The 27,007-nt window shown below is 41.7% G+C and overlaps 2 protein-coding genes across 3 annotated transcripts; both read right to left on the bottom strand.

The window, feature by feature from the left end:
* Positions 1-1,778: 1,778 nt before the first annotated feature.
* bmp10 (bone morphogenetic protein 10) lies at positions 1,779-4,959 on the bottom strand. Its single transcript, XM_058070732.2, has 2 exons — positions 4,331-4,959; positions 1,779-2,936 (listed from the first exon to the last, which is right to left on the bottom strand). Exons 1-2 carry the CDS (start codon positions 4,722-4,724, stop codon positions 1,903-1,905), a joined length of 1,428 nt encoding a protein of 475 aa, XP_057926715.2. The 5' UTR covers positions 4,725-4,959; the 3' UTR covers positions 1,779-1,902.
* A 5,240-nt stretch (positions 4,960-10,199) lies between these two features.
* On the bottom strand, positions 10,200-25,929 carry arhgap25 (Rho GTPase activating protein 25). 2 transcript variants are annotated; one of them, XM_058070506.2, is made up of 11 exons: positions 25,741-25,929; positions 22,949-23,151; positions 20,875-20,962; positions 20,583-20,693; positions 17,857-18,061; positions 15,099-15,231; positions 14,957-15,030; positions 14,756-14,877; positions 12,628-12,782; positions 12,087-12,559; positions 10,200-10,627 (listed from the first exon to the last, which is right to left on the bottom strand). In XM_058070506.2, exons 1-11 carry the CDS (start codon positions 25,802-25,804, stop codon positions 10,426-10,428), a joined length of 1,830 nt encoding a protein of 609 aa, XP_057926489.2. In that variant the 5' UTR covers positions 25,805-25,929; the 3' UTR covers positions 10,200-10,425. The 2 variants fall into 2 exon arrangements, with proteins under 2 accessions (XP_057926489.2, XP_057926488.2); XM_058070505.2 differs by having other exon boundaries at positions 20,583-20,696; positions 25,741-25,928.
* Positions 25,930-27,007: the final 1,078 nt, after the last annotated feature.

Here is a 27,007-nt window from a genome sequence, read left to right as displayed (position 1 = left end):
CAAAAAAAAACAACAAATTTTCCTTTGGGTTTAAACCAAGAAAAGTCAACACGGTAGTTCTTTTTCTGCTCCACAGTCGCTCATCCAAAATAGCGAATAAATGACTCGACTCGGGGTGCTGAAGACGGAGTTAAGACCGCCGAAGAATGCGGTCTACTTCTTGTTCTGTTCCACTTCCCCCCTCATCCTTGGAATGACGGTGGAATACATGTTTCTCAGTTTCAAACACCTTGCTATCACTGTGACTTTGCCGTCGGGGGGGGGCGGCGGGTAGTGGAAAAGAGGCATGTGAAGTAGGGGAAACTGGGTTTCGGATAGATAACCTCGCCAGTCGGACCCTCGCGTGGTGCCTAACGTATCAGGAGGCCACAGGCTTGGAGAGTTCATGTGTTGTGAGATTGCCTTCGAGGAGGCCATTTCACCGAAGTGCTGATTAGTGCATGAAGTGAGGCCGGAGATAAGTGTAGAGGGAAACACATGTCGGGGATTGAGCAAAGGGGGGGAAACCGCTGGTCCACCGGTTCCCACAGAACAAACAGTGCAGAAAGTGCTTAGTTAAAGCAAAAAGTTGGCCGCTATTATTGATAATAAATAACTGGAGAAACCATAGCTTTCGGTTTGTCTGTCTGTGCCCTGTGATTGGCTTAGCGACCAGTCCAGGGTGTACCCCGCTTCTCGCCCGAAGACAGCTGGGATAGGCTCCAGCACCCCCCACGACCCCCGTGAGGAAAAAGCGGTAGAAAATGAATGAATGAATGAATGAACCATAGCTTTCGAAGAACAGGTCGCCCATGCACCCAGGCCATGAGGCCATGGTTCTCAGTCGGAAAAAAGGGTGGAGTGCTCCCTCCGGGTTGGGAATGAGGTCCTGCCCCAGGTGGAGGAGTTTAAGTATCTCGGGGTCTTGTTCACGAGTGAGGGATATTTGGAGCGTGAGGTCGACAGACGGATCGGTGCAGTAATGCGGTCGCTGTACCGGACCGTCGTGGTGAAAAAAGAGTTGAGCCAGAGGGCAAAGCTCTCAATTTACCGGTCCATCTATGTTCCCACCCTCACCTATGGTCATGAGCTTTGGGTCATGACCGACAGAATGAGATCGCGGATTCAGGCGGCTGAAATGAGTTTCCTCCGTAGGGTAGCTGGACTCACCCTAAGAGATAGGGTGAGGAGCTCAGTCATCCGGGAGAGGCTCAGAGTAGAGCCGCTTATCCTTCACATCGAGAAGAGTCAGTTGAGGTGGCTCGTCGGGCATCTAGTCCAGATGCCTCCCGGACGCCTCCCTGGTGAGGTGTTCCGGGCATCCCCAGCCGGGAAAAGGCCCCCGGGGCAGACCTAGGACACGCTGGAGGGATTATGTCTCACAGCTGGCCTGGGAACGCCTTGGTGTCCTCCCGGTGGAGCTGGAGGAGGTGGCCTGGGATCGGGAAGTCTGGGCTTCCCTACTAAGACTGCTGCCCCCGCGACCCGGACCCGGATAAGCGGAGGAAAATGGATGGATGGATGGACCATAGCTTTCCTTTGGACCGCACCTGATGCAATGGTTCCGTGCACTTCCCGCCTGATTGGATCGCTCTTTCAAAGAGCACTAAGACTGCTGCCCCCGCGACCCGGATCCGGACAAGCAGAGGAAAATGGATGGATGGATGGACCATAGCTTTCCTTTGGACCGCACCTGATGCAATGGTTCTGTGCACTGCCCACTCAATTGGATCGCTCTTTCAAAGAGTACTAAGACTGCTGCCCCCACGACCTGGATCCGGATAAGCCGAGGAAAATGGATGGATGGATGGACCATAGCTTTCCTTTGAACCGCACCTGATGCAATGGTTCTGTGCACTGCCCACCCGATTGGATCGCTCTTTCAAAGAGTCTTTGGTATTATAATGTAAATGTGAGTATCGACTATCTACAACCACACTCAGCCACAGCCATGCCTTCATACTTGTGCTTGTACGTGACGACGCCTGTGTCATCCAGGTACAGAAGGGAAATCGGATCCAGTTTGGTGGGAACGCAACACGCCCGCGCCACTTTCTGAGGACTGTTGATGTTCACCAATGTTTGAACGATGGCGTGTTTAGTCGGTGTGACGTGTTTTGTCAACGGGAACGAGCAAATCCCAGAACACTCGTAAGCGTCGTAGCTGGTGGGCGCGAGAATCCAACTGTCCCATCCGATGTCCTTGAACTCGACATGCAGAGGTTGTCTCCTGCAATGGTTGCCCTTAGCGTTGCGGCGGATACGTGAGGAAGTGTCGTAGATTAGATTTGAGCGCATTTGTATCAGGTCAGCTTCATCCGGCTCGGAATCTGCGTCGGTGGGAATTAAGTCATTATCCAAGTCGTTTCGGAAAATGACGTTTGAGGTTTCATGGTCGATCATTTCGCTGAGTTCTTGCTTGTCGTCTCGATGGTCGTTGCTTTGGTCGTCAGAGAAAACGATCATCAGAGGTTTGTGTTTTTCTTTCATGCTCGTATCGATCTTCATGTCGTCGGTATTCTTAATTTCGTTTTCCTCTCCGAACCCTTGAGGGTCGCTATCACCCGCCATGCTGTCAATGTGCACTTCCAATCGATGCGTGGTGCCGTGCTCGGATTTACGCCACCGCTGAACGGAAGCAGTGAGATCAAATGCTTCCCAGCCGTCATCGGTGCCAAAAACTTGCCGTGAAGCCAATTCCACCAGCTCCATCACCTCGTCGAGTTGTCCCTCTACGAGAACGTTCTCACCGGTGGTATTGTGCGCTCCATCACGGGGTACCACTTCATAGATAGTGACTCTGCGGTCAACGCCGGTGTACAGACGGCGGTCAGTCTGGACGAGCGTATAGAGGCGGAGCTCGGCGGCCGTGATGCGTTCATGTTGCGGGACTGACACGTTGAAGAGAAGTTGGTGGCGGCGTACTCCTCCAACGCCTAAAGCACTCGCAGAAAAATCTGTGGAAAAAGGAAAAAATTGTCAAAAGTTGGGCTGCACGGCGGTTAGCACACAGACCTTGCAGCTAGGAGACCGGGGGTTCAATTCCACCTTTGGTCATCTCTGTGTGGAGTTCACATGTTCTCCCCGTGCATGCGTGGGTTTTCTCCGGGTACTCCGGTTTCCTCCCACATTCCAAAAACATGCTAGGTTAATTAGCCACTCCAAATTGTCCATAGGTATGAATGTGAGTGTGAATGGTTGTTTGTCTATATGTGTCCTGTGATTGGCTGGCCACCAGTCCAGGGTGTACCCCGCCTCTCACCCGAAGACAGCTGGGATAGGCTCCAGCATGCCCGCGATGCTAATGAGGATAAGCGGCATAGAAAATGAATGAATGAATGAATGAATGAAGTGTAGGTTCTCAGTCATCCAGGATATGGTAAACCCATCCATCCATCCATCCATTTTCCTCAGCTTATCCGGGTCCGGGTCACAGTCTTAGTAGGGAAGCCCAGACTTAATAATAATAAAGTACTTTTCAGTACTTCAGTACACAATTGTCTCTCTTCCAGTGTACTTCTGTTGCAACCTGCTGATGATCCTCAGCGGCCATGATGTTCCTTCCGAGAACTTCCTGGCAATGAATGACGAGGCATTTGTTGATCAATTGTTGTCTTATAAATGTGGACAGCATGATGTAATGGACTTTTTGAATACCAGGATATTTATTGGTCCATTCCTGGATCACACACCTTTGTGAACATTGCCATTCAGCTCCTTGTTTAATGGTAATGGTAATGGTAATGGTAATGGTAATGGTAATGGTAATGGTAATGGTAATGGTAATGGTAATGGTAATGGTAATGGTAATGGTAATGGTAATGGTAATGGTTTTATTTCATTTGAACATGCATCAGATTACAATTGAATGCATCCCATAATCAGTTCACGGTTTAATTTAATTTAATTTAATTTAATTTAATTTAATTTAATTTAATTTAATTTAATTTAATTTAATTTAATTTAATTTAATTTAATTTAATTTAATTTAATTTAATTTAATTTAATTTAATTTAATTTAATTTAATTTATCTTTTATCTATTTTGGACAATTCTCCTGCCATCTTGCTTTCGTCCGATTCCGATTAAACATTTTTTTTGTTGATATTTTTGAAACCCTTTTTAGAAACAAAAAACAACAAAACATTGGTATAAAGACATCTAAATTATATAATTTTTTATAAATGCTTAGCAACTTAAGCGAATGGGATGTTTTCTACTGGTGGCCAACCAAAAATCAGTAAATTGTGTGCGGGTCTACTGTAATGATCTTGAAAGTCCTTAAAATGTAAATATCCTGTCCTATATTAAAGTCGTAAATAAAAACTAAAAAAACGGAGAGGAGATGTACCCTCGTTTTTGAAGCTGCGGATGATGCTGGCGCTGGGCGCGGAGTCGCGGTCATTGGCGAAACGGTTGTAGAGCTCCATCATGTACTCAGGCGGTTCCTCTCGTATGCTTCCAGGCGGCAGTGGAGGTGGACCCAATCCGGAGAGGTTAAAAGTCTGCAAAAACTGTTCTTTCAAACTCTCCAAGACCCCCTGCCTGTTCAGATTGTTGTCCTGTTCCAACTGTGTCGAGTCCACGATCCGTCCCAGTTCGTGCGGTGGAAGTCTCTGATCCGTATTAGCTATGGGGGTGCTCTTTGCACACAAAGGCCCCCGAAGCAACTGAATGGTTAAAAGCAAGAGGAAAGTCTTGGTGCTGCAAATAGTTCCCAATAAATAAACCAAAATGCTCGCCATGGAGAACGAAAAATGCAATAATTTGCTTTGTGCAGCCCCAAGTCAGTAAAAAAAGTGTTCTTGACCTTTGCGGTTCTCAGTAATGGCGTCTAAGCGTTATGTCGCCTTACGGTTCTCACCATGCACACCTTTTGATGTCTTTTGTGCTGCAGGTCCAATGGCAGCGTGACTTAGGCTTCTCGATGTCCGTAAAGTCATCTCTGTTGTGTCCTAAGCACGGTCTGTGCTTTGCTGTCTCGACCCAGCTTTTTCTCGTAGCTTCTTATCTACGATACGGGGGGCTCTGCTTATGGTGTGTGTGTGTGTGTGTGTGTGTGTGTGTTATCTCACAACTTCCTTAATGAGGATTTTGTAAACACTGTCCTGTAGCTTCTTCCTTGTGGAAGTGCTATTTTGTTTGGGTGGGTGCACCAGAGTTGATTTTCTTCATTTGTTTATTTGGTTTGTAAATGGCGGAGTTCTCCTCGCCGTTGTCGATTCGTCTGTTCGTTGGACAGAAATATTAATCAGTCGTCTGAATGGAATTAAAATGTAATGAGCTGTGAGGCCTAATGACTAAGAATGAAGAATATTAACCTTTTTTTCACATTTCCTGTTTTCAGCTGAGGGCCGTTAACAGAAAGATGATGCAATGTGGGGGCCACATTGATGCATTTTATGTATTAAATATGATTTAGGTCAATATATGCTAAGCTGTCTGAAACAAAATATACATATCTTAGCTGAAACAGAGTAAATGAGTGTAATATTTTTGTATATGTACAGTATAGGATCAGGCAAAATGGTAATGGTTTTATTTCATTTGAACATGCATCAGATTACAATTGAATGCATCACATAATCAGTACACAGTTCCACATGTCCAAAAGGAGTAGGAAGAAGCAAAGCTTATTAAATCCTACCCCTCCATCTGGTACTTTTACAATCAGTAACTGTTACATTTGTTCACTTCCTGCTTTCCTAACATGGTTTAATTTTTTTTTTCAATTGAGTGCATCCCATAATCAGTTCACAGTTCCACATGTCCAAAAGGAGTAGGAAGAAGCAAAGCTTATTAAATCCTACCCCTCCATCTGGTACTTTTACAATCAGTAACTGTTACATTTGTTCACTTCCTGCTTTCCTAATATACTTTAAGTTGAAAAATATATATATTTTTGTCACATACCAAAGTACGAAGTAAGATGGCTCTCGTTTAGTCTCATTTTCCCGACTAGGTAGGACAGCTCCAGTCTGAGAAACAAGGTAGAACGGCTCTTGTTTAGTTTCATGTACAAGACTAGATAGGACCACTCCAGTCTCAGAGACAAGGTAGAACGGCTCTCGTTTATTCTCATGTTTGAGACTAGGTAGGACAGCTCTAATTTGAGAGACAAGGAGGAACGGCTCTCGTTTAGTCTCATGTTCATGACTAGGTAGGACGGCTCCAGTCTGAGAGACAAGGTAGGACGGCTCTCATTTAGTCTCATGTTTGAGACTAGGTAGGACGGCTCTGGTTTAGTCTCATGTTCGAGACTAGGTAGGACAGCTCCAGTCTGAGAGACAAGGTAGAACGGCCCTCGTTTAGTCTCATGTTCGAGACTAGGTAGGACATCTCCAGTCTGAGAGACAAGGTAGAACGGCCCTCGTTTAGTATCATGTTCGAGACTACGTAGGACAGCTCTAATTTGAGAGACAAGGTAGGACAGCTCTTGTTTAGTCTCATGTTCAAGACTAAGTAGGACGGCTCCAGTCTGAGAGACTAGGTAGGACGGCTCTCGTTTGGTCTCATGTTTGAGACTAGGTAGGACGGCTCTGGTTTAGTCTCATGTTCGAGACTAGGTAGGACAGCTCCAGTCTGAGAGACAAGGTAGGACGGCTCTCATTTAGTCTCGTGTTTGAGACTAGGTAGGACGGCTCTGGTTTAGTCTCATGTTCGAGACTAGGTAGGACAGCTCTAATTTGAGAGACAAGGTAGGACAGCTCTTGTTTAGTCTCATGTTCAAGACTAAGTAGGACGGCTCCAGTCTGAGAGACTAGGTAGAACGGCTCTCGTTTGGTCTCATGTTTGAGACTAGGTAGGACGGCTCTGGTTTAGTCTCATGTTCGAGACTAGGTAGGACATCTCCAGTCTGAGAGACAAGGTAGAACGGCCCTCGTTTAGTCTCATGTTTGAGACTAGGTAGGACGACTCTCATTTAGTCTCATGTTTGAGACTAGGTAGGACGGCTCTGGTTTAGTCTCATGTTCGAGACTAGGTAGGACGGCTCTCGTTTAGTCTCATGTTTAAGACTAGGTAGGATGGCTCTGGTTTAGTCTCATGTTTGAGACTAGGTAGGACATCTCCAGTCTGAGAGACAAGGTAGAACGGCCCTCGTTTAGTCTCATGTTCGAGACTAGGTAGGACAGCTCTCGTTTAGTCTCATGTTTAAGACTAGGTAGGACGGCTCTGGTTTAGTCTCATGTTCGAGACTAGGTAGGACGGCTCTCGTTTAGTCTCATGTTTAAGACTAGGTAGGACGGCTCTGGTTTAGTCTCATGTTCGAGACTAGGTAGGACGGCTCTGGTTTAGTCTCATGTTCAAGACTAGGTCGGACAGCTCCAAATGAAAATTAAGCCATTACCAAGTTCAGAGCTACTGGATCTGCATTGAAAGCTACTTTAAAACTAATTACCAGAACAAAGCTGTCCTATCTAGTCTTTAATCATGAACCTGCTAAAATGTGAAATGTCTCCTAAAACAAACAAACAGTCCAATTATGATCAATTCGACGACGTGGATATATGAGAATGATGACATATGGATGACCTATGACCTCTGACTCTACTGTACTCGTGAATGGAACATTGCGTGTTCGTGTTAAAGCAGATTGTCACTGTTGCCGTCACCGTTGCTGCTCAGACGTTTCCTGATGTGATAAAAGACTTTGGTTGGCCTCTTTCCCGTTGGGAATAACATTCCTGCCCACCACCTGAACTCACATGCCACCCTGCAACAGTCCGTCATTCCACAGCTTCTTTGTGTGACCCGGAGATACACTCGTGATTGCGGTGCCTCGCCAAGAAGGGAAGGAATGAGCTTTTTCCCGCATCTGCCACTCATCTGCCAGGCTGACGCTTGACAGACATGCTCTTATCTGCTGCGTTGTTGCACTGCTGGCGCAACAGAGGTTTGGTAATGGCCTGCAGTGATACACTCACACACACGCTTGCTCGCTACGAGTTTTCCATCGGAAATTTGGTTGGGAGATTTGGAAATACAGTAATCTCTCACCACGTTTATTAATTAATTGCTAATTTAGCGGTTAGCATGTTGGCCACCGTCAGTAGATCGGGGTTCGAATCTCCATTTGGGTATATCTGTGTGGAGTTTCCATGTTCTCCCCGTGTATTTTTTTTTCCGGGTATTCCGGTTTCCTTCCAAAAACATGCAAAGTTAATTATCGACTCCAAATTGTCCATAGGTATGAATGTGAGTGTGAATGGTTGTTTGTCTATATGTGCCCTGTGATTGGCTGGACACCAGTCCAGGGTGTACCCCGCCTCTCGCCTGTCCCGAAGACAGCTGGGATAGGCTCCAGCATACAAGTACGACCTCAGTGAGGATAAGTGGCATCGATTATTGATGAATGGAAAACATTTTCAAGCATAAAAATGGCTAAGTAAAGTAAAATACATATACTGTTTAAAGCATTAAGAATACACATTGAAAGAAGTAATGATATATGTGATATAGTGATAATATAATATAGTATAATGTATAGTATATAGTATATAGTATATAGTATATAGTATATAGTATATAGTATATAGTATATAGTATATAGTATATAGTATATAGTATATAGTATATAGTATATAGTATATACGTAGTATATAGTATAGTATAGTATATAGGAAAACAACGCTGCCCTTGATGACGACGCAAATGATTGGCGGTCACCTGACCTGTGTTAGCATGTTGGCTACGATCGCTGTTGACTTTGCTACAATGCACTTTTTTCCCTTTGTCTTCTCAGGCTTATCTTTTTTTTTTTTGTTCCCGGCAGGACATTGCCTCATTGTTTTGCTTTTTACTTCAAATCCTCATTCTTTTGCTGAACACTTTTTGGACTATTTGTGTTTTTGTCTGTGTTATTGGTGGTAAATAGTGGCCTAAATGATTTATGGCTGTAAAAGGTTAGGGTAAGGGTTAGGGTTAGGGTTAGGGTTAGGGTTAGGGTTAGGGTTAGGGTTAGGGTTAGGGTTAGGGTTAGGGTTAGGGTTAGGGTAGGGTTAGGGTTAGGGTAGGGTTAGGGTAGGGTTAGGGTTAGGGTTAGGGTTAGGGTTAGGGTTAGGGTTAGGGTTAGGGTTAGGGTTTGGGTTAGGGTAGGGTTAGGGTTAGGGTAGGGTTAGGGTAGGGTTTGGGTTCGGGTTCGGGTTCGGGTTCGGGTTCGGGTTCGGGTTCGGGTAGGGTTAGGGTAGGGTTAGGGTTAGGGTAAGGGTAAGGGTTAGGGTTAGGGTTAGGGTAAGGGTTAGGGTTAGGGTAAGGGTTGAGGTTAGGTTTAGGGTTCGGGTTAGGGTTAGGGTTAGGGTTAGGGTTAGGGTTAGGGTTAGGTTTAGGGTTCGGGTTAGGGTTAGGGTTAGGGTAGGGTTAGGGTTAGGGTTAGGGTTAGGTTTAGGGTTAGGGTTAGGGTAGGGTTAGGGTAGGGTTCGGGTTCGGGTTCGGGTTCGGGTTCGGGTTCGGGTTCGGGTTCGGGTAGGGTTAGGTTAGGTTAGGTTAGGGTTAGGGTTAGGGTTAGGGTTAGGGTTAGGTTTAGGGTTCGGGTTAGGGTTCGGGTTCGGGTTCGGGTTAGGGTAAGGGTTAGGGTTAGGGTTAGGGTTAGGGTAGGGTTAGGGTTAGGGTTAGGGTTAGGGTAGGGTAGGGTTCGGGTTCGGGTAGGGTTAGGGTTAGGGTTAGGGTAGGGTAGGGTTCGGGTTCGGGTAGGGTTAGGGTTAGGGTTAGGGTTAGGGTAGGGTTAGGGTTATGGTTAGGGTAAGGGTTAGGGTTAGGGTTAGGGTTCGGGTTAAATCCCATATCTGGATTTTTCGTTTTTTGGTGTGTTTTTAATGTCGCCTTTGTTATTCTATTGTAATAAATGAATCTTAGGTTTGTTTTTATGGTATTCAAATAATGAGTTGTGTGTTTTTAATAAGAAAAGATGAAATAAAGGGTTAGGCTTAGGCTTAGGCTTAGGGTTAATGTGTGTATTTGGGAGGAAAATGTCATTTGCAATGGGTGCAACTGAATGTGATATCATATCTAAGCAAATATATCATATCATATCAAATATCATAGCAAATTTTGTATGAAGCATTTCCAAGCATAAAAATATCAAAATAAACTAAAATGGATATTGGATACGGATATTCAAATATGTATGTGATGATATGTAGTATTCCGCACTGGTCTCTAGCTGTCAGTAATGTTTCTGCAATGTGCAGTAAGACACACAAGCACCAGACTCCATCGCCGGAACTATACACTTTTATTGCAGTTTTGAACGATCTCACAACAGGCACAATATTCCCTAATTAATAACAAAACTGAAATCTGAACCCTGACATCACTTCCTGTCTGCTAAACATCACAGGTCCCCATCTGAAACACCTAGAAAGTCTTTCAGAATATTATTGAATGTTAGCCATAAAACAATAACATTAGACATTTCCACTTCATGTCTATTGAGGGTCCAAGGGACCGTTAAGTGGGGGCATGATGTTCTCCAGAGAGGAGCTTCTGAATGTGCCTTTGAAGTTCTTCATTTTGTCTCTGAGCTTCATCTCGGCTGCTCTCCGTGTTTCTCAGACGTGCTTCCAAATCTGCCACCAGGCAACGTTGAGCATCTAAAGTAGATTGGAGCTCCGCTATTGCAGCCTTCAACTTCTTCATCTCCTGCTTCACACTGCAAGACACACGACACAAAGGTCAGATATTGTTCTGTTTTCCAGTGAGGGTTCAGATACAAGAACATGAAAGGATGCTGTGACCATTTTGATGCATTTTGTACAAAAGTGTCAAGTTTGGCAAAAGCCACGTTTACTCTTTCCGAATGGAATCTTTCCGAATGACCTTTCCGAAAGCAATGGTATATAGAAAGGAATATTCCAATATTCCAATATTGGAGACTACAAATTGTCCATAGCTGCACAGCGGTCAAGTGGTTAGCGCGCATACCTCGCAGCTAGGATACCCGAGTTCAATTCCACCCTCAGCCATCTCTGTGTGGAGTTTCCATGTTCTCCCCGTGCATGCGTGGGTTTTCCTCCGGGTACTCCGGTTTCCTCCCACATTCCAGAAACATGCTAGGTTAATTAGCAACTCCAAATTGTCCATAGGTATGAATGTGAGTGTGAATGGTTGTTTGTCTATATGTGCCCTGTGATTGGCTGGCGACCCCACCTCTCGCCCGAAGACAGCTGGAATAGGCTCCAGCATGCCCGCAATGCTCATGAGGATAAGCGGCATAGAAAATGGATGGATGGATAGTATCATTAGCCACGTTTACATGAGGAGTTTTTCTCTTTCCGAATGACCTTTCCGAAAGCAATGGTATCCATGGAAAGGAATATTCCAATCATGTGTCTACATGCGCAGCTATAATCAACCAGAATAGTCAATGGGGCATGCCCAGTAAAGCGTAAACACCAACATCACGTGATACCGACTTCCTGGAGTTTTTCTTTCACTTGTTGGAATAACTCCGTATCGCCAGTTTTTCCTTCGTCCGGTCTTGGAATTTAGTTTGAATCAAAAACAAACTTTCCTTAGCAGTCCAGTGCCGATTGCTCGCCTCCATTTTTAAAACTGAAGAACGTCTGGAGCTGCGTGTTACGTCATATCTCAGCATTCGCTGAAAGAACGCACCCGGGAACAGGAAAAGATAAAGTTCAATCTTGCTAATATTTTATAATTAAGTTCTGCACATGTTTTATATAGATATGTATTTTCTTTTTGAATAAAAGTGGACTTGTGAATGGCGTATAGAAGGGTTTAGATTCTGTTCCACAGATGGCGCTAATGCACACCAAAGCTGCTTGCCAACCGCCAATAAACAACAGAAGAAGAAGAAGAACGCAGTCTGACAACTTTCCGTTTGAGCGGGTACAAGATACCTCAATCGGATTGGGGAAAGGAATATTCCACAACCTGGGAATCCCATTATATATTCATTGGGATTGGCACTTTTCTTTGGGAATGAGGTGTATACAAAGGTTACATTCTTTCCGTTTGAGCAAATAATCCGAATGGAATTGGAATATTTGGGTCCATGTAAACGTGGCTAATGATTGTGTCATGTTATTCCAGGATGCAAGGACACGGTAGCAGGTTGGCACAGAATGAGCAATTGTGTGACTCCCCACCTATCCAAGTGCTGGCTGTCCTTTCTGGTGCTGACTTCCTGAGCTGATCCACTTCCTGTCAAGGGTTCGGTACTCTTTTGGGCCTGAGAAGGTTGTGAGTCACTGTCAGTTTTTGGGGAAATATTAGGAGAAGAACCATTCTTGACTGCCCCGTCTCCACCGTTGAACTTCGCTTCTCCTTCATTGGTGCACGAGAAAGATCCTGAGTTTCGGAGATCCAAGATCTTAAAGATGTCCTCTGATAAAGTACCACTTCTCTCCACCGTATCTTGGATGCGACTCCAACGGTTGACGGCGCCTGCCTTTGCCGCCATCCCCGTAAGGGGGCAGTTGAAAGCGGGCAGGGTTTGTGTGCGTTTGCGAGCGCTTCCTTGCCAGCTGTCAGAAGAAAATGAAAGAGGAGGATCTTGAAGGACATCTCTGAAGTTTCCTCTCCTGGGACCTGGACTGCGGTGGCACTCCGCCTCATCCATCTAGAACACAGATATCAAACCCGCATCTCTTCCATCATTCAAATGTGGGTGATGTTCGCCGTTTGTACCTCAGTGGACTCCCAGCCAACAAAGTTGCGAGGAGAGTTCTTCTGGTTCCCGGTCTTGTTGGAGGGAGATGAAGGAGGAACATCTTTGCTGAGAGGGAACAATGTCGCGTGCCGTCTGATCATCTCCGTCATCAACTTCTGGATGTGAGGCGTTGCTGTGGAGAAAAACAAACCAAAGATCCGACAGGCTCATTTTCATAACTTTTCATATTGTAGCTTATTCCTATTTAGAAAGGCTTTTCTCATTCATTTAGGTCATTTTATTCTCAGGGTGCTGAATCCAAGTCTTAGATGTCATCAGTTCATGCTCAAGGACTAGATAGGACAGTTCCAACGGACAACAAGAGTTGTCCTACCTAGTCTCTCAGATTGGAGCTGTCCTACCTAGTCTCGGACATGAGACTAAACGAGAGCCGTCCTACCTAGTCTTGAACATGAGACTAAATGAGAGCCGTCCTACCTAGTCACCGACTGGAGCTGTCCTACCTACTCTTGAACATGAGACTAAACGACAGCCGTCCTACCTAGTCTCTCAGACTGGAGCTGTCCTACCAAGTCTTGAACATGAGACTAAACGAGAGCCGTCCTACCTTGTCTCTCAGACTGGAGCTGTCCTACCTAGTTTTGAACATGAGACTAAACGAGAGCCGTCCTACCTTGTCTCTTAAATTGGAGCTGTCCTACCTAGTCTCGAACATGAGACTAAACGACAGCCGTCCTACCTAGTCTCTCAGACTGGAGCTGTCCTACCAAGTCTTGAACATGAGACTAAACGAGAGCCGTCCTACCTTGTCTCTCAGACTGGAGCTGTCCTACCTAGTTTTGAACATGAGACTAAACGAGAGCCGTCCTACCTTGTCTCTTAAATTGGAGCTGTCCTACCTAGTCTCGAACATGAGACTAAACGAGAGCTGTCTTACCGAGTCTCTCAGACTGGAGCTGTCCGACCTAGTCTTGAACATGAGACTAAACGAGAGCTGTCCTACCTAGTCTCAGACTGGAGCTGTCCTACCTAGTCTTGAAGATGAGACTAAACAAGAGCCGTCCTACCTAGTCTCTGAGACTGGAGCTGTTCTATCTAATCTTGAACATGAGACTAAACAAGAGCTGTCCTACCCAGTCTCTCAAACTGGAACTGTCCTACCTAGTCTTGAACATGAGACTAAACGAGAGCCGTCCTACCTAGTCTCAAACATGAGACTAAACAAGAACCGTCCTACCTAGTATCTCAGACTGGAGCTGTCCTACCTAGTCTTGAACATGAGACTAAACGAGAGCTGTCCTACCTAGTCTCTCAGACTGGAGCTGTCCTACCTAGTTTCGAACATGAAACTAAACAAGAGTCGTCCTACCTAGTCTCTCAGACTGGAGCTGTCCTACCTAGTCTCAAACATGAGACTAAACCAAAGTCGTCCTACCTAGTCTCTCAGACTGGAGCTGTCCTACCTAGTCTCGAACATGAGACTAAACGAGAGCCGTCCTACCTTGTCTCTCAGACTGGAGCTGTCCTACCTAGTCTCGAACATGAGACTTAACAAGAGCTGTCCTACCAAGTCTTGAACATGAGACTAAATGAGAGCCGTCCTACCTAGTCTTGCAGACTGGAGCTGTCCTACCTAGTTTTGAACATGAGACTAAACGAGAGCCGTCCTACCTAGTCTCTCAGACTGGAGCTCTCATATCTAGTCTTGAACATGAGACTAAACGAGAGATGTCCTACCTTGTCTCTCAGACTGGAGCCGTCATACCTAGTCTCGAACATGAGACTAAACGAGAGCCGTCCTACCTAGTCTCTCAGACTGGAGCTCTCATATCTAGTCTTGAACATGAGACTAAACGAGAGATGTCCTACCTTGTCTCTCAGACTGGAGCCGTCATACCTAGTCTCGAACATGAGACTAAACGAGAGCCGTCCTACCTAGTCTCTCAGACTGGAACTCTCATATCTAGTCTTGAACATGAGACTTAATGAGAGATGTCCTATCTAGTCTCCCTGACAAGACTTGTCCTATCTGGTTTTGAGCATGAATTGATGAAGCCTCTGTAAATCTCCATTAATAAAAAATAATGTAGGAATGCAACGTTTGTCAAGGAGGACGTCTTGTACGGATGTTTGCCGTGTTCGCACCGTTCATCACTGAGAAGGGGTCTTGTATCTGGGGTTTGAGCAGGTTGATTCCCATCACCGTGGCCAGGTTTTCCACACTCATCTTGTTGATTTTCGAGTTCAGCTGCACCTCAAACAAGAACCTGGTAAGCAACAAGACCCACTGTTGAATATGGGTTCTTTTTATGTGGCCTACAGGAACGTCTGAATGCTTTCCCTCACCGACAGATGTAGCTTAGGAGATTGTAGTTGACTGGCGGGAGGAGGGAGATCTGTTTCTCCAACATCTCTTGGCCCTGAATGACACAGAAAGACACATTTCACATAAAGTGCATGATGTCGGAGCCAGGATAAGTCCACATACTTCTTCTTTGTTGGAATCCAGCAGGTTGGTGCAGTCCAGGAAATGCTGGTACTGAGTCCATGGTATCGCAGGCTCCGGCAGCTCCCGTAAGTAAAGTTTAAAAAGTGACGCCACTGTGTGCACATCTGTGCCACTGTGGGAGACAGCATGCAAAACACTCATTAATATAAATATAATGAGTAAATCATATATATATGTATATATATATATATATATATATATATATATAAGCTTTGGTCTTTGGTCTTGCTTTTTTTCCACATTTGTGCTGTTTTTTGTTTTTATTTTAAATAATCTATAAAATAAAAATAAAATAATAAAATAAATAAATAATTTATTTTATCTTAAATAATCTTCATACATTTTTTTCGCAATATTATGACTTTTTCCAATAATACTACTATTTTATTCCCCTATTATAATCCGCCTCCCACCAACCTTTATTTTGTTTATTTCTCATAATATCATGACTTTTGAAAAATATTTTTTTCTGTAATATTTAAACTCTATGTTACTAAAATTTACTTTTTTGTTATGATATTGTGAGTTTATTCTTATAAAATTGCGACTTTTTGCTATTTTCTCTTAATATTTTTATTATATTATAGTAAAATTACATTTCCATTACTGCTGTAGTTTTTGATTTTCTGACAATTTCAAACCTTCTTTTAATTTTTTTTAATTACTTTATTCCCATAATATTTACATTTTATTCTCATAATTTCCCATAACCTGACTTTAATTTTTTTTTTTTGCTTTTTTCTTTGTTTGTTTCACTTCATTAAAAATAAAACACATCTTTTTTCTTTGGCATTTCAACTAAAATTACATTATTTTTCCTCATATGATGTTATTCTCACAAAATTATGACTACTTTTTTCTCGTAATATTTAGTAGTTTTTAATTTTCTGACAATTTCAAACCTTCTTTTAAATTTTCTTAATTACTTTATTCCCATAATATTTACATTTTATTCTCATAATTTCCCATAACCTGACTTTAATTTTTTTTTTTGCTTTTTTCTTTGTTTGTTTCACTTCATTAAAAATAAAACACATCTTTTTTCTTTGGCATTTCAACTAAAATTACATTATTATTATTACACTCATATGACGTTATTCTCACAATATTATGACTACTTTTTTCTTGTAATATTTAATAAAACTTCTGATTTTTGCTGTTGTTTATTTTTATTGTTAAACGCTATTTTTAGAATGTGCCAATAAAAAAACATAGTGGATTGCAAAAGGCCCCTTGGCCGGATGTTGGACAACCCTGACCAACATTATATGACATGATGTAGTTCAATCATTCATTCATATCCCAACTGTCTCCGGGCGAGAGGCGGGGTACACCCTGGACTGGTGGCTAGCCAATCACAGGGCACATATAGACAAACAACCATTCACACTCACATTCATACTTATGGACAATTTGGAGTCGCCAATTAACCTAGCATGTTTTTGGAATCCGCGTAGAAAACCCACGCATGCGCGGGGAGAACATGCAAACTCCACACAGACATGGCCGAGGGTGGAATTGAACTCTGGTCTCCTAGCTGCGAGGTCTGAGCCCTAACCACTCAACCACTGTGCAGCCGAGTTCAATCATACTACACCCCATCTATTTTGGCAATGCAAGCTGTGGAAAAAAAAGGTTATGACATTGTGTAAGACCTGCAGGCATCCTCTTGCATGCCCGCCAGAACAGGATGTGGTGTCACGCTGCACTGAAAAAAAAAAATCCAAGTCCCGCTGCATGTCTCATGTTCTGTACTTGCTGAAATGTACTACAGAAGCTTGTTTGTAAAACGCTATCAGGATTGAAGTGATTCATTCATGGGAGTGTGTGTGTAGACCAGGGGTCTCAAACTCAATTTACCTGGGGGCCACCGGAGCATTAGGTTTTAAAAAAAAAAACCCAAAACGCATTTATTAAAAACTGGAAAAAAAAAAAAAAAAAAAAACTATCTTCAATGCTTTTGCTTCTGCTATACCCTACACTTTTTCAGTACTTTGGTTCCGGTTTTCTACACCAAAATATCTGAACAAATTAAGAACAAATCAATCAGTAATAAATAAGTAAAATAATAATAAAACAGCAAATAAGAAAAACATAAGAAACCACATACAGTTGGTAGAGAAATGATTTTTTCAGATTCAAATGTACAGTATTAACAGTTATTTAACCTTTAACATGAACATTAATGAAACTAATAATTTGACCCAATTAGCAAGTTAGCATCGTACTCAGTTCCATCTGGGAGCAGCGTCGTAACTTTACATTTTATACATTTTATACTATACATTTTATTCCAAATCATTTCCTGCATTTATTTGTACCCATAAGCGTCATAAGCCTTTAGCTTCATTGCTAATCTAAAGCAAAACAGGGCGGGGTAAAAGGGTAGGGTAACAGTACGGGTGGGGCAAAATCATATTAATTATGTCCGGTGTGCAACATCAACATTAAACTTTTGGTATCAAGGTGGGGGCCTCAAAGTAGCGTCTCGCGGGCCGCATTTGGCCCGCGGGCCGCGAGTTTGAGACCCCTGGTCTTGAGACAGTGCCACTGAGGAAAAGACATGAAGCAGAACTGGAGGGAGCAGAGATGAGGATGCTGAGGCTCTCATTGGGAGTGACCAGGATGGATAGGATCAGGAACCGGTACATCAGAGCGACATTACATGTTAGATTACATGTTTGAGACCCCTGGTATAGACTATATAGATCCTATGTAGTTTTTAAGGGTGCCTCACCTGGGGAAAGACGGCCTCTCTCCTGCATCGAAGGCGTCTCTGAATTGTTTGACTGAGTTTTCTTGTCCAGGAAGTCGGAAGATGCCTTCCTCGTTTAGACCGTGCTCTCTGATGTATTCCGTGCACTTCTGGACAAGGATTGGCACCATGTGGGGCCCAAAACGTTGCTCATACGCCACGGTGTCCTTCAGACTTTTTCCAAAGACTACAGGAACACAGCAGAGACAGAAAAAGCCGTAAAATAATGATGTGGTGCAGTTTTAATTATGATGCAATCTTAATAATGGGTGTACAGGAAGTGACACTGAAGGTTGAAAGTTGGGTTTTCGCTTAGTAGGTTGTGTTTTTATGAGGGTTTTTTTTTTTATTAGGGATTATTGTGAGATCATTCAAACTTGCAAAAAAAGCCTTTTGTTCCTGCGATGACGTTTGGTGCTTGTGTGTCTCACCGAACCAGTGTAGAATGCTACATAACATAACATCTTTGAATGAATCAGTCTTTATTTTTGTATTGTATTTTACTTCATTTAGCCGGTATACGCTTGAAAATGCTTAATTGTAAATAAATGTGCATTTTATATGCAGTTTTTTTGCTGGTATTTATCTGTTTTTGTTCACAATAATTTGAAAGATTCTAAGAAATTTGAGTGAAATTTTCAGGAATTGTTGTAAATGACATACAGAAGTATTGGTATAATTTTGGGGGTGAGCCCCATCACTGTTTGAATCCAGGAAGTTTTTAAAAGATTATTTAACATTGCGAGATAAGACCATTTTCGTAAAAAAAAAATCTGATTTTTTTTGCAGGTTTTTGCTGGTATTTATGTTTTTTTGTTGTTTTTTGTAATAAATTTGAGTGAAATTTTCAGGAATTGTTATAAATGACATACAGAAGTACTGGTATCATTTTGGGGGTGATCCCCATCACTGTTTGGATCTGGGAAGTTTTTAAAGGATTCTTTAACATTGTGAGATAAGACCATTTTCGTTAAAAAAAATCTGAATTTTTTTGCAGGTTTTTGCTGGTATTTATGTTTTTTTTGTTCACAATAACTTGAAAGGTTGAAATAAATTTGAGTGAAATTTCATACAGAAGTACTGGTATCATTTTGGGGGTGACCATTTTCGTAAATAAATGTGATTTTTTTTGCAGGTTTTTGCTGGTATTTATCTTTTTTTTGTTCACAATAACTTGAAAGGTTGAAATAAATTTGAGTGAAATTTCATACAGAAGTACTGGTATAATTTTGGGGGTGATCCCCATCACTGTTTGGATCCAGGAAGTTTTTAAAGGATTCTTTAACATTGTGAGATAAGACCATTTTTGTAAAAAAAAATCTGAATTCTTTTTGGAGGTTTTTGCTGGTATTTATGTTTTTTGTTGTTTTTTGTAATAAATTTGAGTGAAATTTTCAGGAATTGTTATAAATGACATACAGAAGTACTGGTATCATTTTGGGGGTGATCCCCATCACTGTTTGGATCCAGGAAGTTTTTAAAGGATTCTTTAACATTGCGAGATAAGACCATTTTCGTAAAAAAAAAATCTGAATTTTTTTGCAGATTTTTGCTGGTATTTATGTTTTTTTGTTGTTTTTTTGTAATAAATTTGAGTGAAATTTTCAGGAATTGTTATAAATGACATACAGAAGTACTGGTATCATTTTGGGGGTGATCCCCATCACATTTGAATCCGGGAAGTTTTTATAGGATTCTTTAACATTGTGAGATAAGACCATTTTCGTTAAAAAAAATCTGAATTTTTTTGCAGGTTTTTGCTGGTATTTATGTTTTTTTTTGTTGTTTTTTTTGTTTTTTGTAATAAATTTGAGTGAAATTTTCCGGAATTGTTATAAATGACATACAGAAGCACTGGTATCATTTTGGGGGTGACCATTTTCGTAAATAAATGTGATTTTTTTTTTTGCAGGTTTTTGCTGGTATTTATCTTTTTTTTGTTCACAATAACTTGAAAGGTTGAAATAAATTTGAGTGAAATTTCATACAGAAGTACTGGTATAATTTTGGGGGTGATCCCCATCACTGTTTGGATCCAGGAAGTTTTTAAAAGATTCTTTAACATTGCGAGATAAGACCATTTTCGTTTAAAAAAATCTGAATTTTTTTGCAGGTTTTTGCTGGTATTTATGTTTTTTTGTTGTTTTTTTGTAATAAATTTGAGTGAAATTTTCAGGAATTGTTATAAATGACATACAGAAGTACTGGTATCATTTTGGGGGTGATCCCCATCACTGTTTGGATCTGGGAAGTTTTTAAAGGATTCTTTAACATTGTGAGATAAGACCATTTTCGTAAAAAAAGTGAATTTTTTTGCAGGTTTTTGCTGGTATTTATCTTTTTTTGTTCACAATAACTTTGTGGTTGTGGTTGTAATAAATTTGAGTGAAATTTCATACAGAAGTACTGGTATAATTTTGGGGGTGATTCCCATCACTGTTTGGATCCGGGAAGTTTTTAAAGGATTCTTTAACATTAAGACCATTTTCTGGAACGGTAAAAAAAAAAAAAAAATGGAAATGAAAAAAAAAAAAACAGGACATGCAACATAATATCAAAGACTGATCCCAAAGAAATGTACTAGAAAAACTGATTTGTTTTATTTACTGTAATACTACATATACTGCACATTATTCCCCTTTGTGGTTTTGATGGGTAACTGGGGTAAGTCTAAACAAATTGTAGTCAAATTTGAGATGTAATTGCACCTCCACTCGGAACACCGATGACCCTGCGCAGCGTGCGCACCCACTCCTCCATATCAGTCTGGGAGCTGGCCATGAACACATGAGGGCAGCGTTCTTTGTCCCCATTTGTACCTGCTGTAAATAAAGAATGAACAGTAGAACAGTAGGATCCATCTGACCGAGACGTCTGTCTATTTGGAGTTGGTTACACATCCTCTTTTTCTCTTTCTTAGTTCATACGAAATAGAAAGTGAAAAGCTGCCTAACGGAAAAATGTATAAATACCATCATATGGCTGTAATCTGAATATCACCTGGTATGATTTCGAAGATATATTTCCCGTTCTCATCCGAGTTTGGGGTGAGTTCATTGATCTTGCTGAACTGCAGCGGGATGAGTCCCTAAAAAATAAAAAATAAATAAAACATAAGCTGAATTCACTCATTTTAAAGGCAAACACGAGGGTCGTGGGGGGTGCTGGAGCCTATCCCAGCTGTCTTCGGTACACCCTGGACGGGTGGCCAGCCAATCACAGGGCACATATAGACAAACAACCATTCACACTCACATTCATACCTATGGACAATTTGGAGTCGCTAATTAACCTAGCATGTTTTTTTTGGAATGTGGGAGGAAACCGGAGTACCCGGAGAAAACCCACACATGCACGGGGAGAACATGCAAACTCCATACAGAGATGGCTGAGATGGAATTGAACCCTCGTCTCCTAGGTGTGAGGCCTGCGCGCTAACGACTCGACCGCCATGCAGCCACAAAGACTGATGATGAGTCCAAAACTGAGACTAAACATGAGAATAAACAAGAGCCGTCCTACCTAGTCTCTTGGACTGGAGCCGTCCTACCTAGTCTTGAACATGAGACTAAACAAGAGCCGTCCTACCTAGTCTCTCAGATTGGAGCTGTCCTACCTAGTCTCGAACATGAGACTAAACGAGAGCCGTCCTACCTAGTCTCTCAAATTGGAGCTGTCCTACCTAGTCTCGAACATGAGACTAAACAAGAGCCGTCCTACCTAGTCTCTCAGATTGGAGCTGTCCTACCTAGTCTAGAACATGAGACTAAATGAGAGCCGTCCTACCTAGTCTCTCAGATTGGAGCTGTCCTACCTAGTCTCAAACATGAGACTAAATGAGAGCTGTCCTACCTAGTCTCTCAGACTGGAGCCGTCCTACCCAGTCTAGAACATGAGACTAAATGAGAGCCGTCCTACCTAGTCTCTCAGACTGGAGCCGTCCTACCCAGTCTGGAACATGAGACTAAACGAGAGCCGTCCTACCTAGTCTCTCAGATTGCAGCTGTCCTACCTAGTCTCGAACATGAGACTAAACAAGAGCCGTCCTAACTAGTCTCTCAGACTGGAGCCGTCCTACCTAGTCTCGAACATGAGACTAAACGAGAGCCATCCTACCTAGTCTCTCAGATTGCAGCTGTCCTACCTAGTCTAGAAAATGAGACTAAATGAGAGCCGTCCTACCTAGTCTCTCAGATTGGAGCTGTCCTACCTAGTCTCGAACATGAGACTAAATGAGAGCTGTCCTACCTAGTCTCTCAGACTGGAGCCGTCCTACCCAGTCTGGAACATGAGACTAAACGAGAGCCGTCCTACCTAGTCTCTCAGATTGCAGCTGTCCTACCTAGTCTCGAACATGAGACTAAACAAGAGCCGTCCTAACTAGTCTCTCAGACTGGAGCCGTCCTACCTAGTCTCGAACATGAGACTAAACGAGAGCCATCCTACCTAGTCTCTCAGATTGCAGCTGTCCTACCTAGTCTAGAAAATGAGACTAAATGAGAGCCGTCCTACCTAGTCTCTCAGATTGGAGCTGTCCTACCTAGTCTCGAACATGAGACTAAATGAGAGCTGTCCTACCTAGTCTCTCAGACTGGAGCCGTCCTACCCAGTCTAGAACATGAGACTAAATGAGAGCCGTCCTACCTAGTCTCTCAGACTGGAGCCGTCCTACCCAGTCTGGAACATGAGACTAAACGAGAGCCGTCCTACCTAGTCTCTCAGATTGGAGCTGTCCTACCTAGTCTAGAACATGAGACTAAACGAGAGCCGTCCTACACCAAGATACTTGAAGTATTACATGTTATCATCCATGTATTTGTTCTTGCATGATCACAGCATGGATATCAAATGATAAAACAGATTTTTTGAGGGTTTTGTCATCAAAATAAATGTGTCCAAATGATGTGCATTGTTAGCTAACTTATATTAACTTGTTTTCTTGTGTTAAAATGCACAGAAAAGGGAATAAAATGAGTTCATTTTTCACAAAGATTGTGAACGATGGGTAAAATTCCTCCCAAAAAGTGCAGTTCCTCTTTAAAACTAATCAGACTACAAAACGACAATTCCTCACCAAGATGGTCGTCTCTCTGTCATCCTTGTGGTAGGTTAGAGTGCTGCCCCTCAGCACAAAGTAGCGCTGCTGCCAGTTCTTCACTAAAGACCTTTGCTGTTTCTTGAGCCAGCCGGTTTTTAGAGGCTTCTCCATGGACCTGGTGGAGAGCCGTGAACTCACACTTGGTATTCCCTCACCGGGTAGTATGCTCTTGCACCGAGCTGAAAGACATCAATGAGAGAAGAACATAACAAAAAGCATCTGCACTACTTCCTCTTTTTAGAATGAATATGCACCAGCAGCTCTAAAGCAGGGGTCTCAAACTCAATTTATTTGGGGGGCCACTGGAGCTCGGGTCTGGGTGAGACTGGGCTGCATCAGGTTTTACAAAAAAAAAAAAAACGCATTTATTAAAAACAAAAAATTTTTTAAAACTTCACTTTGGTTCTAATTTTCTACAATAAAAGCTCTGATAAAACATTCCACTGTTCTCAAATATCTTACTTTTTATTTTTCTACACAAAATAAGATGAAAAATAAATAAACAAATCAAGAATAAAGAAAATCAATCAGTAATAAATAAATATAATAATAATAATAATAAAAACTTAAGAAACCACATATAGTTGGTGGGCAGACAAATTATTTTTTTCAGATTAAAATGAACAAAGCATTATTAGAGCCCTGTAGACATGACAAAACACGACTATAGTCACATTTATACTCTTTACAACATATTGCGCAACTGCAGGGTCTTGAGACACATGCTAACTCGCAAACTAGAGAGCTAGCCACCTAAAGGGTAGCCTTCAAGTTATTTCCTTTAAAATTAAATAGCCAAAATCTTACCACTTCCACACCGATGGGGAGGATAACTATTAACAGTTATTTAACCTTTAACATGAACATTAATCAAACGTAATAATTTTTTCTGGGTACATGATACCATACAGCATCCATATCAAACTTGCGCGGGCCGCACTGACAGTAAACTTTCATATCAAGGCGGGGGCCTCAAACAAGTGGCCCGCGGGCCAAATGTGGCCCGCAGGACACCTGCTCTAAAGCGTCGAAGCTGCTTCTTTATGCTGACCAAGCTCCTGTTGGGGCTGTCTGCACAGAGCTGCGATAGTTTTGCAAAAATATTAATACAAGCGGACAAGGTGTTTATGAAACGTGCAGGCACAACATGCAATGACGTTAATGGGAGATAGTCGAGAGGCCCAATTACGCAATGAATTCAGTGTGTTTTGTTGATCAAATGACAGAGAAGAAGTAGGGCCTCGCTGGAATAAACAGGAAGTGGCTGCATGACTGCCTGAGGACTACACTTTGAAGGCCTCCACCTACACGCTTGAATATTCTTTGGTCTCATTTCAAAAGCGTCATTAACAGGCAGCTCAAAGCCTCCTGAGGAACACAAAGGCCACACACAGAAATGCATTTTAAAAAGGCAAAAATATTTTAGAGTTACACTTTTATCATGTGCTAGTAAGCTGTAAAAAAAAACTTAATTCACCGTAAGTCGGTAATCATTTACAAATATGTGATAAAACAGGTGAAATATACAGCATACATGTATTACTTTTACAAAGCAGTCCTTGAATGCACCATTGTTGTGTGCCACTACAATTCCATCTGTTCTCTTTCAATCATTATCATTCATTAGCGGTGAGTACCTGTACATTTTATACTTAAAATACTTTTAATACGCGTGTGAGGCATATGGAGTATTTAGTCCTGGATTGTGTCCTGAGTGAACGACAAAATAGACATTTTTATGGGCGACCATAACATAGTATAGCACCAGATCACAACAGAAACTATTGAACTACAGCTTGATTCTTGCATGAAACCAACTAAAATGGACTTATATATATATAATAATATTATATATATTATAAAATAGACTTATCTTATCTTATCTTAGTGGCCATTGTTTACTACGACTGCACAATAAGTCTACATAGTTGGTTGCTCACTCTCGGAAAAACACTGCCCCCAAGTGTTTCGGCAGAGAATTGCAAGTCACGCGCTCGGCTATAGCTATAACTAATAACTTTTAAAGTAATTTGCCCAATATTTATTACATTGAATATGTAATGGTCGGATCTACTGTATGTGGAAGCACACATTGCAGACATGATTGTAAATTTAATCCAAATATAAGATGAGAATAAGAAGAGGCTAACGTTAAACTTGTATGGCAAAATAGAGTCGTTCAACAAAATGCTACTTCCGGTCATTGTCACGTATTTACAGTCGATAAATGAGCCTGAGGAAGCAAGGTGTGGTTTATATATTATTAAAAATACATAAATATATAAATTTAACAACACCACGTGAAAAAAATAATATAATATAAAAAAAATTATATTACGATATTACGTATATGATATTACGGCCAAACAGGGGTCTCAAAGGTGGGCTATTTTCAAATAAGTGCTTACTTTTTTATTGACCATCAGTATATTATGAAAAGAAAATGAATTTATTAATGAGATATATGTACACTCATTTGCTTTGTCAGCAATAACACCAAGCATGCATGACATTGGATTGGCGTTAGCATATTTCATGCATAAAATGTAGCATTTTTTTTCTTTCATTTTATTTGCTGTAAATTCAACCCACACTCGTCGCCAAAAATATTGAGAAAAATACTCATCTGTTGCTACGTCTCCTTGAAACACAACGGAACTGTACTACATTTGACCTAATGTCCAAAACTCCTTTTTTTTGCACTTTTATAGTGAATTCTAAGAAGTACCATGCATACCGCTGTCAGTGAACGCCGCATATCCACTTACCTATCCGTGCTGTCTCGGTTTTAAAAGTGCTAAAATCCCAGTGGCGAGGTAGTTTCAAAGACATTATGCTCAATTTTTAGCATAGGTCAGTGTTTAATTACACAAACACACACACACACGCACACACACACGCAGAGAAAAGTTATCGCAAATCACACTTCCTGCTTCCTGTGTGTTCATGTTTGGTTTTTTTTTGTCACACTTTCAAAACACACTCGTGTTTCCTCATGTTGCATTTGCATCCATGTTCTAACTTGTTTTGAATCAATGTCTTAAAGGGGACTCAGGACTTTTAAAAATGTCAAATGTTTATAGAAACGGCGTGAAATGGTTATTTCGCCAACCGGAGTTCAACCATCCATCAGGCCGGGAGACCAGCACTGGATGACCTGAGCCACCGTTAAAGCACCGTGTTACATGTCAGTAAGTGTAACATTCCACCAATAGGGGGCGACATTGAGCGTGCCTACTAATTTGAGCAAGGACAGGGGTCTCAAACATGCAGGCCGCGGGACAAAAATGTGGCCCGCAGGACACTACTTTGAGGCCCCCGCCTTGATATGAAAGTTTAATGTTTGATATGGATGCTGTATGGTATCATGTACCCAGAAAAAATTATTACGTTTGATTCATGTTCATGTTAAAGGTTAAATAACTGTTAATAGTTATTCTCCCTATCCGTGTGGAAGTGGTAAGTTTTTGGCTATTTAAGTTGAAAGGAAATAACTTGAAGGCTACCGTTTAGGTCGCTAGCTCTCTAGTTTGCGAGTTAGCATGTGTCTCAAGACCCTGCAGTTGCGCAATATGTTGTAAATAAAAAGAGTATAAATGTGACTATAGTCGTGTTTTGTCATGTCTACAGGGCTCTAATAATGCTTTGTTCATTTTAATCTGAAAAAAAATAATTTGTCTACCCACCAACTAAGTTTTTATTATTATTATTATTATATTTATTTATTACTGATTGATTTATTTTCTTTATTCTTGATTTGTTTATTTATTTTCATCTTATTTTGTGTAGAAAAATAAAAATTAAGATATTTGAGAACAGTGGAATGTCTTATCAGAGCTTTTATTGTAAAAAATCGGAACCAAAGCAAAGTTTATTCATTTTTCTTTTTATTAAATGCGTTTTTTTTTTTTTTTTTTTGGAAAACCTGATGCGGCCCAGTCTCACCAAGAACCGAGCTCCAGTGGCCCCCAAGTAAATTGAGTTTGAGACCCCTGATGTAGGATGTAGGATGTAGTTTTAGGATCAATTGCCATG

This window comes from Doryrhamphus excisus, linkage group LG3 (genome assembly GCF_037039965.1).
Source record: "Doryrhamphus excisus strain RoL-2023G ecotype Guam linkage group LG3, RoL_Dexc_Guam_v1.1, whole genome shotgun sequence".
In the NCBI taxonomy this organism is placed as follows: domain Eukaryota; kingdom Metazoa; phylum Chordata; class Actinopteri; order Syngnathiformes; family Syngnathidae; genus Doryrhamphus; species Doryrhamphus excisus.
The sequence above is the reverse complement of the archived record's forward strand: the minus strand, read 5'-3'. Positions and strand labels throughout refer to the sequence as shown.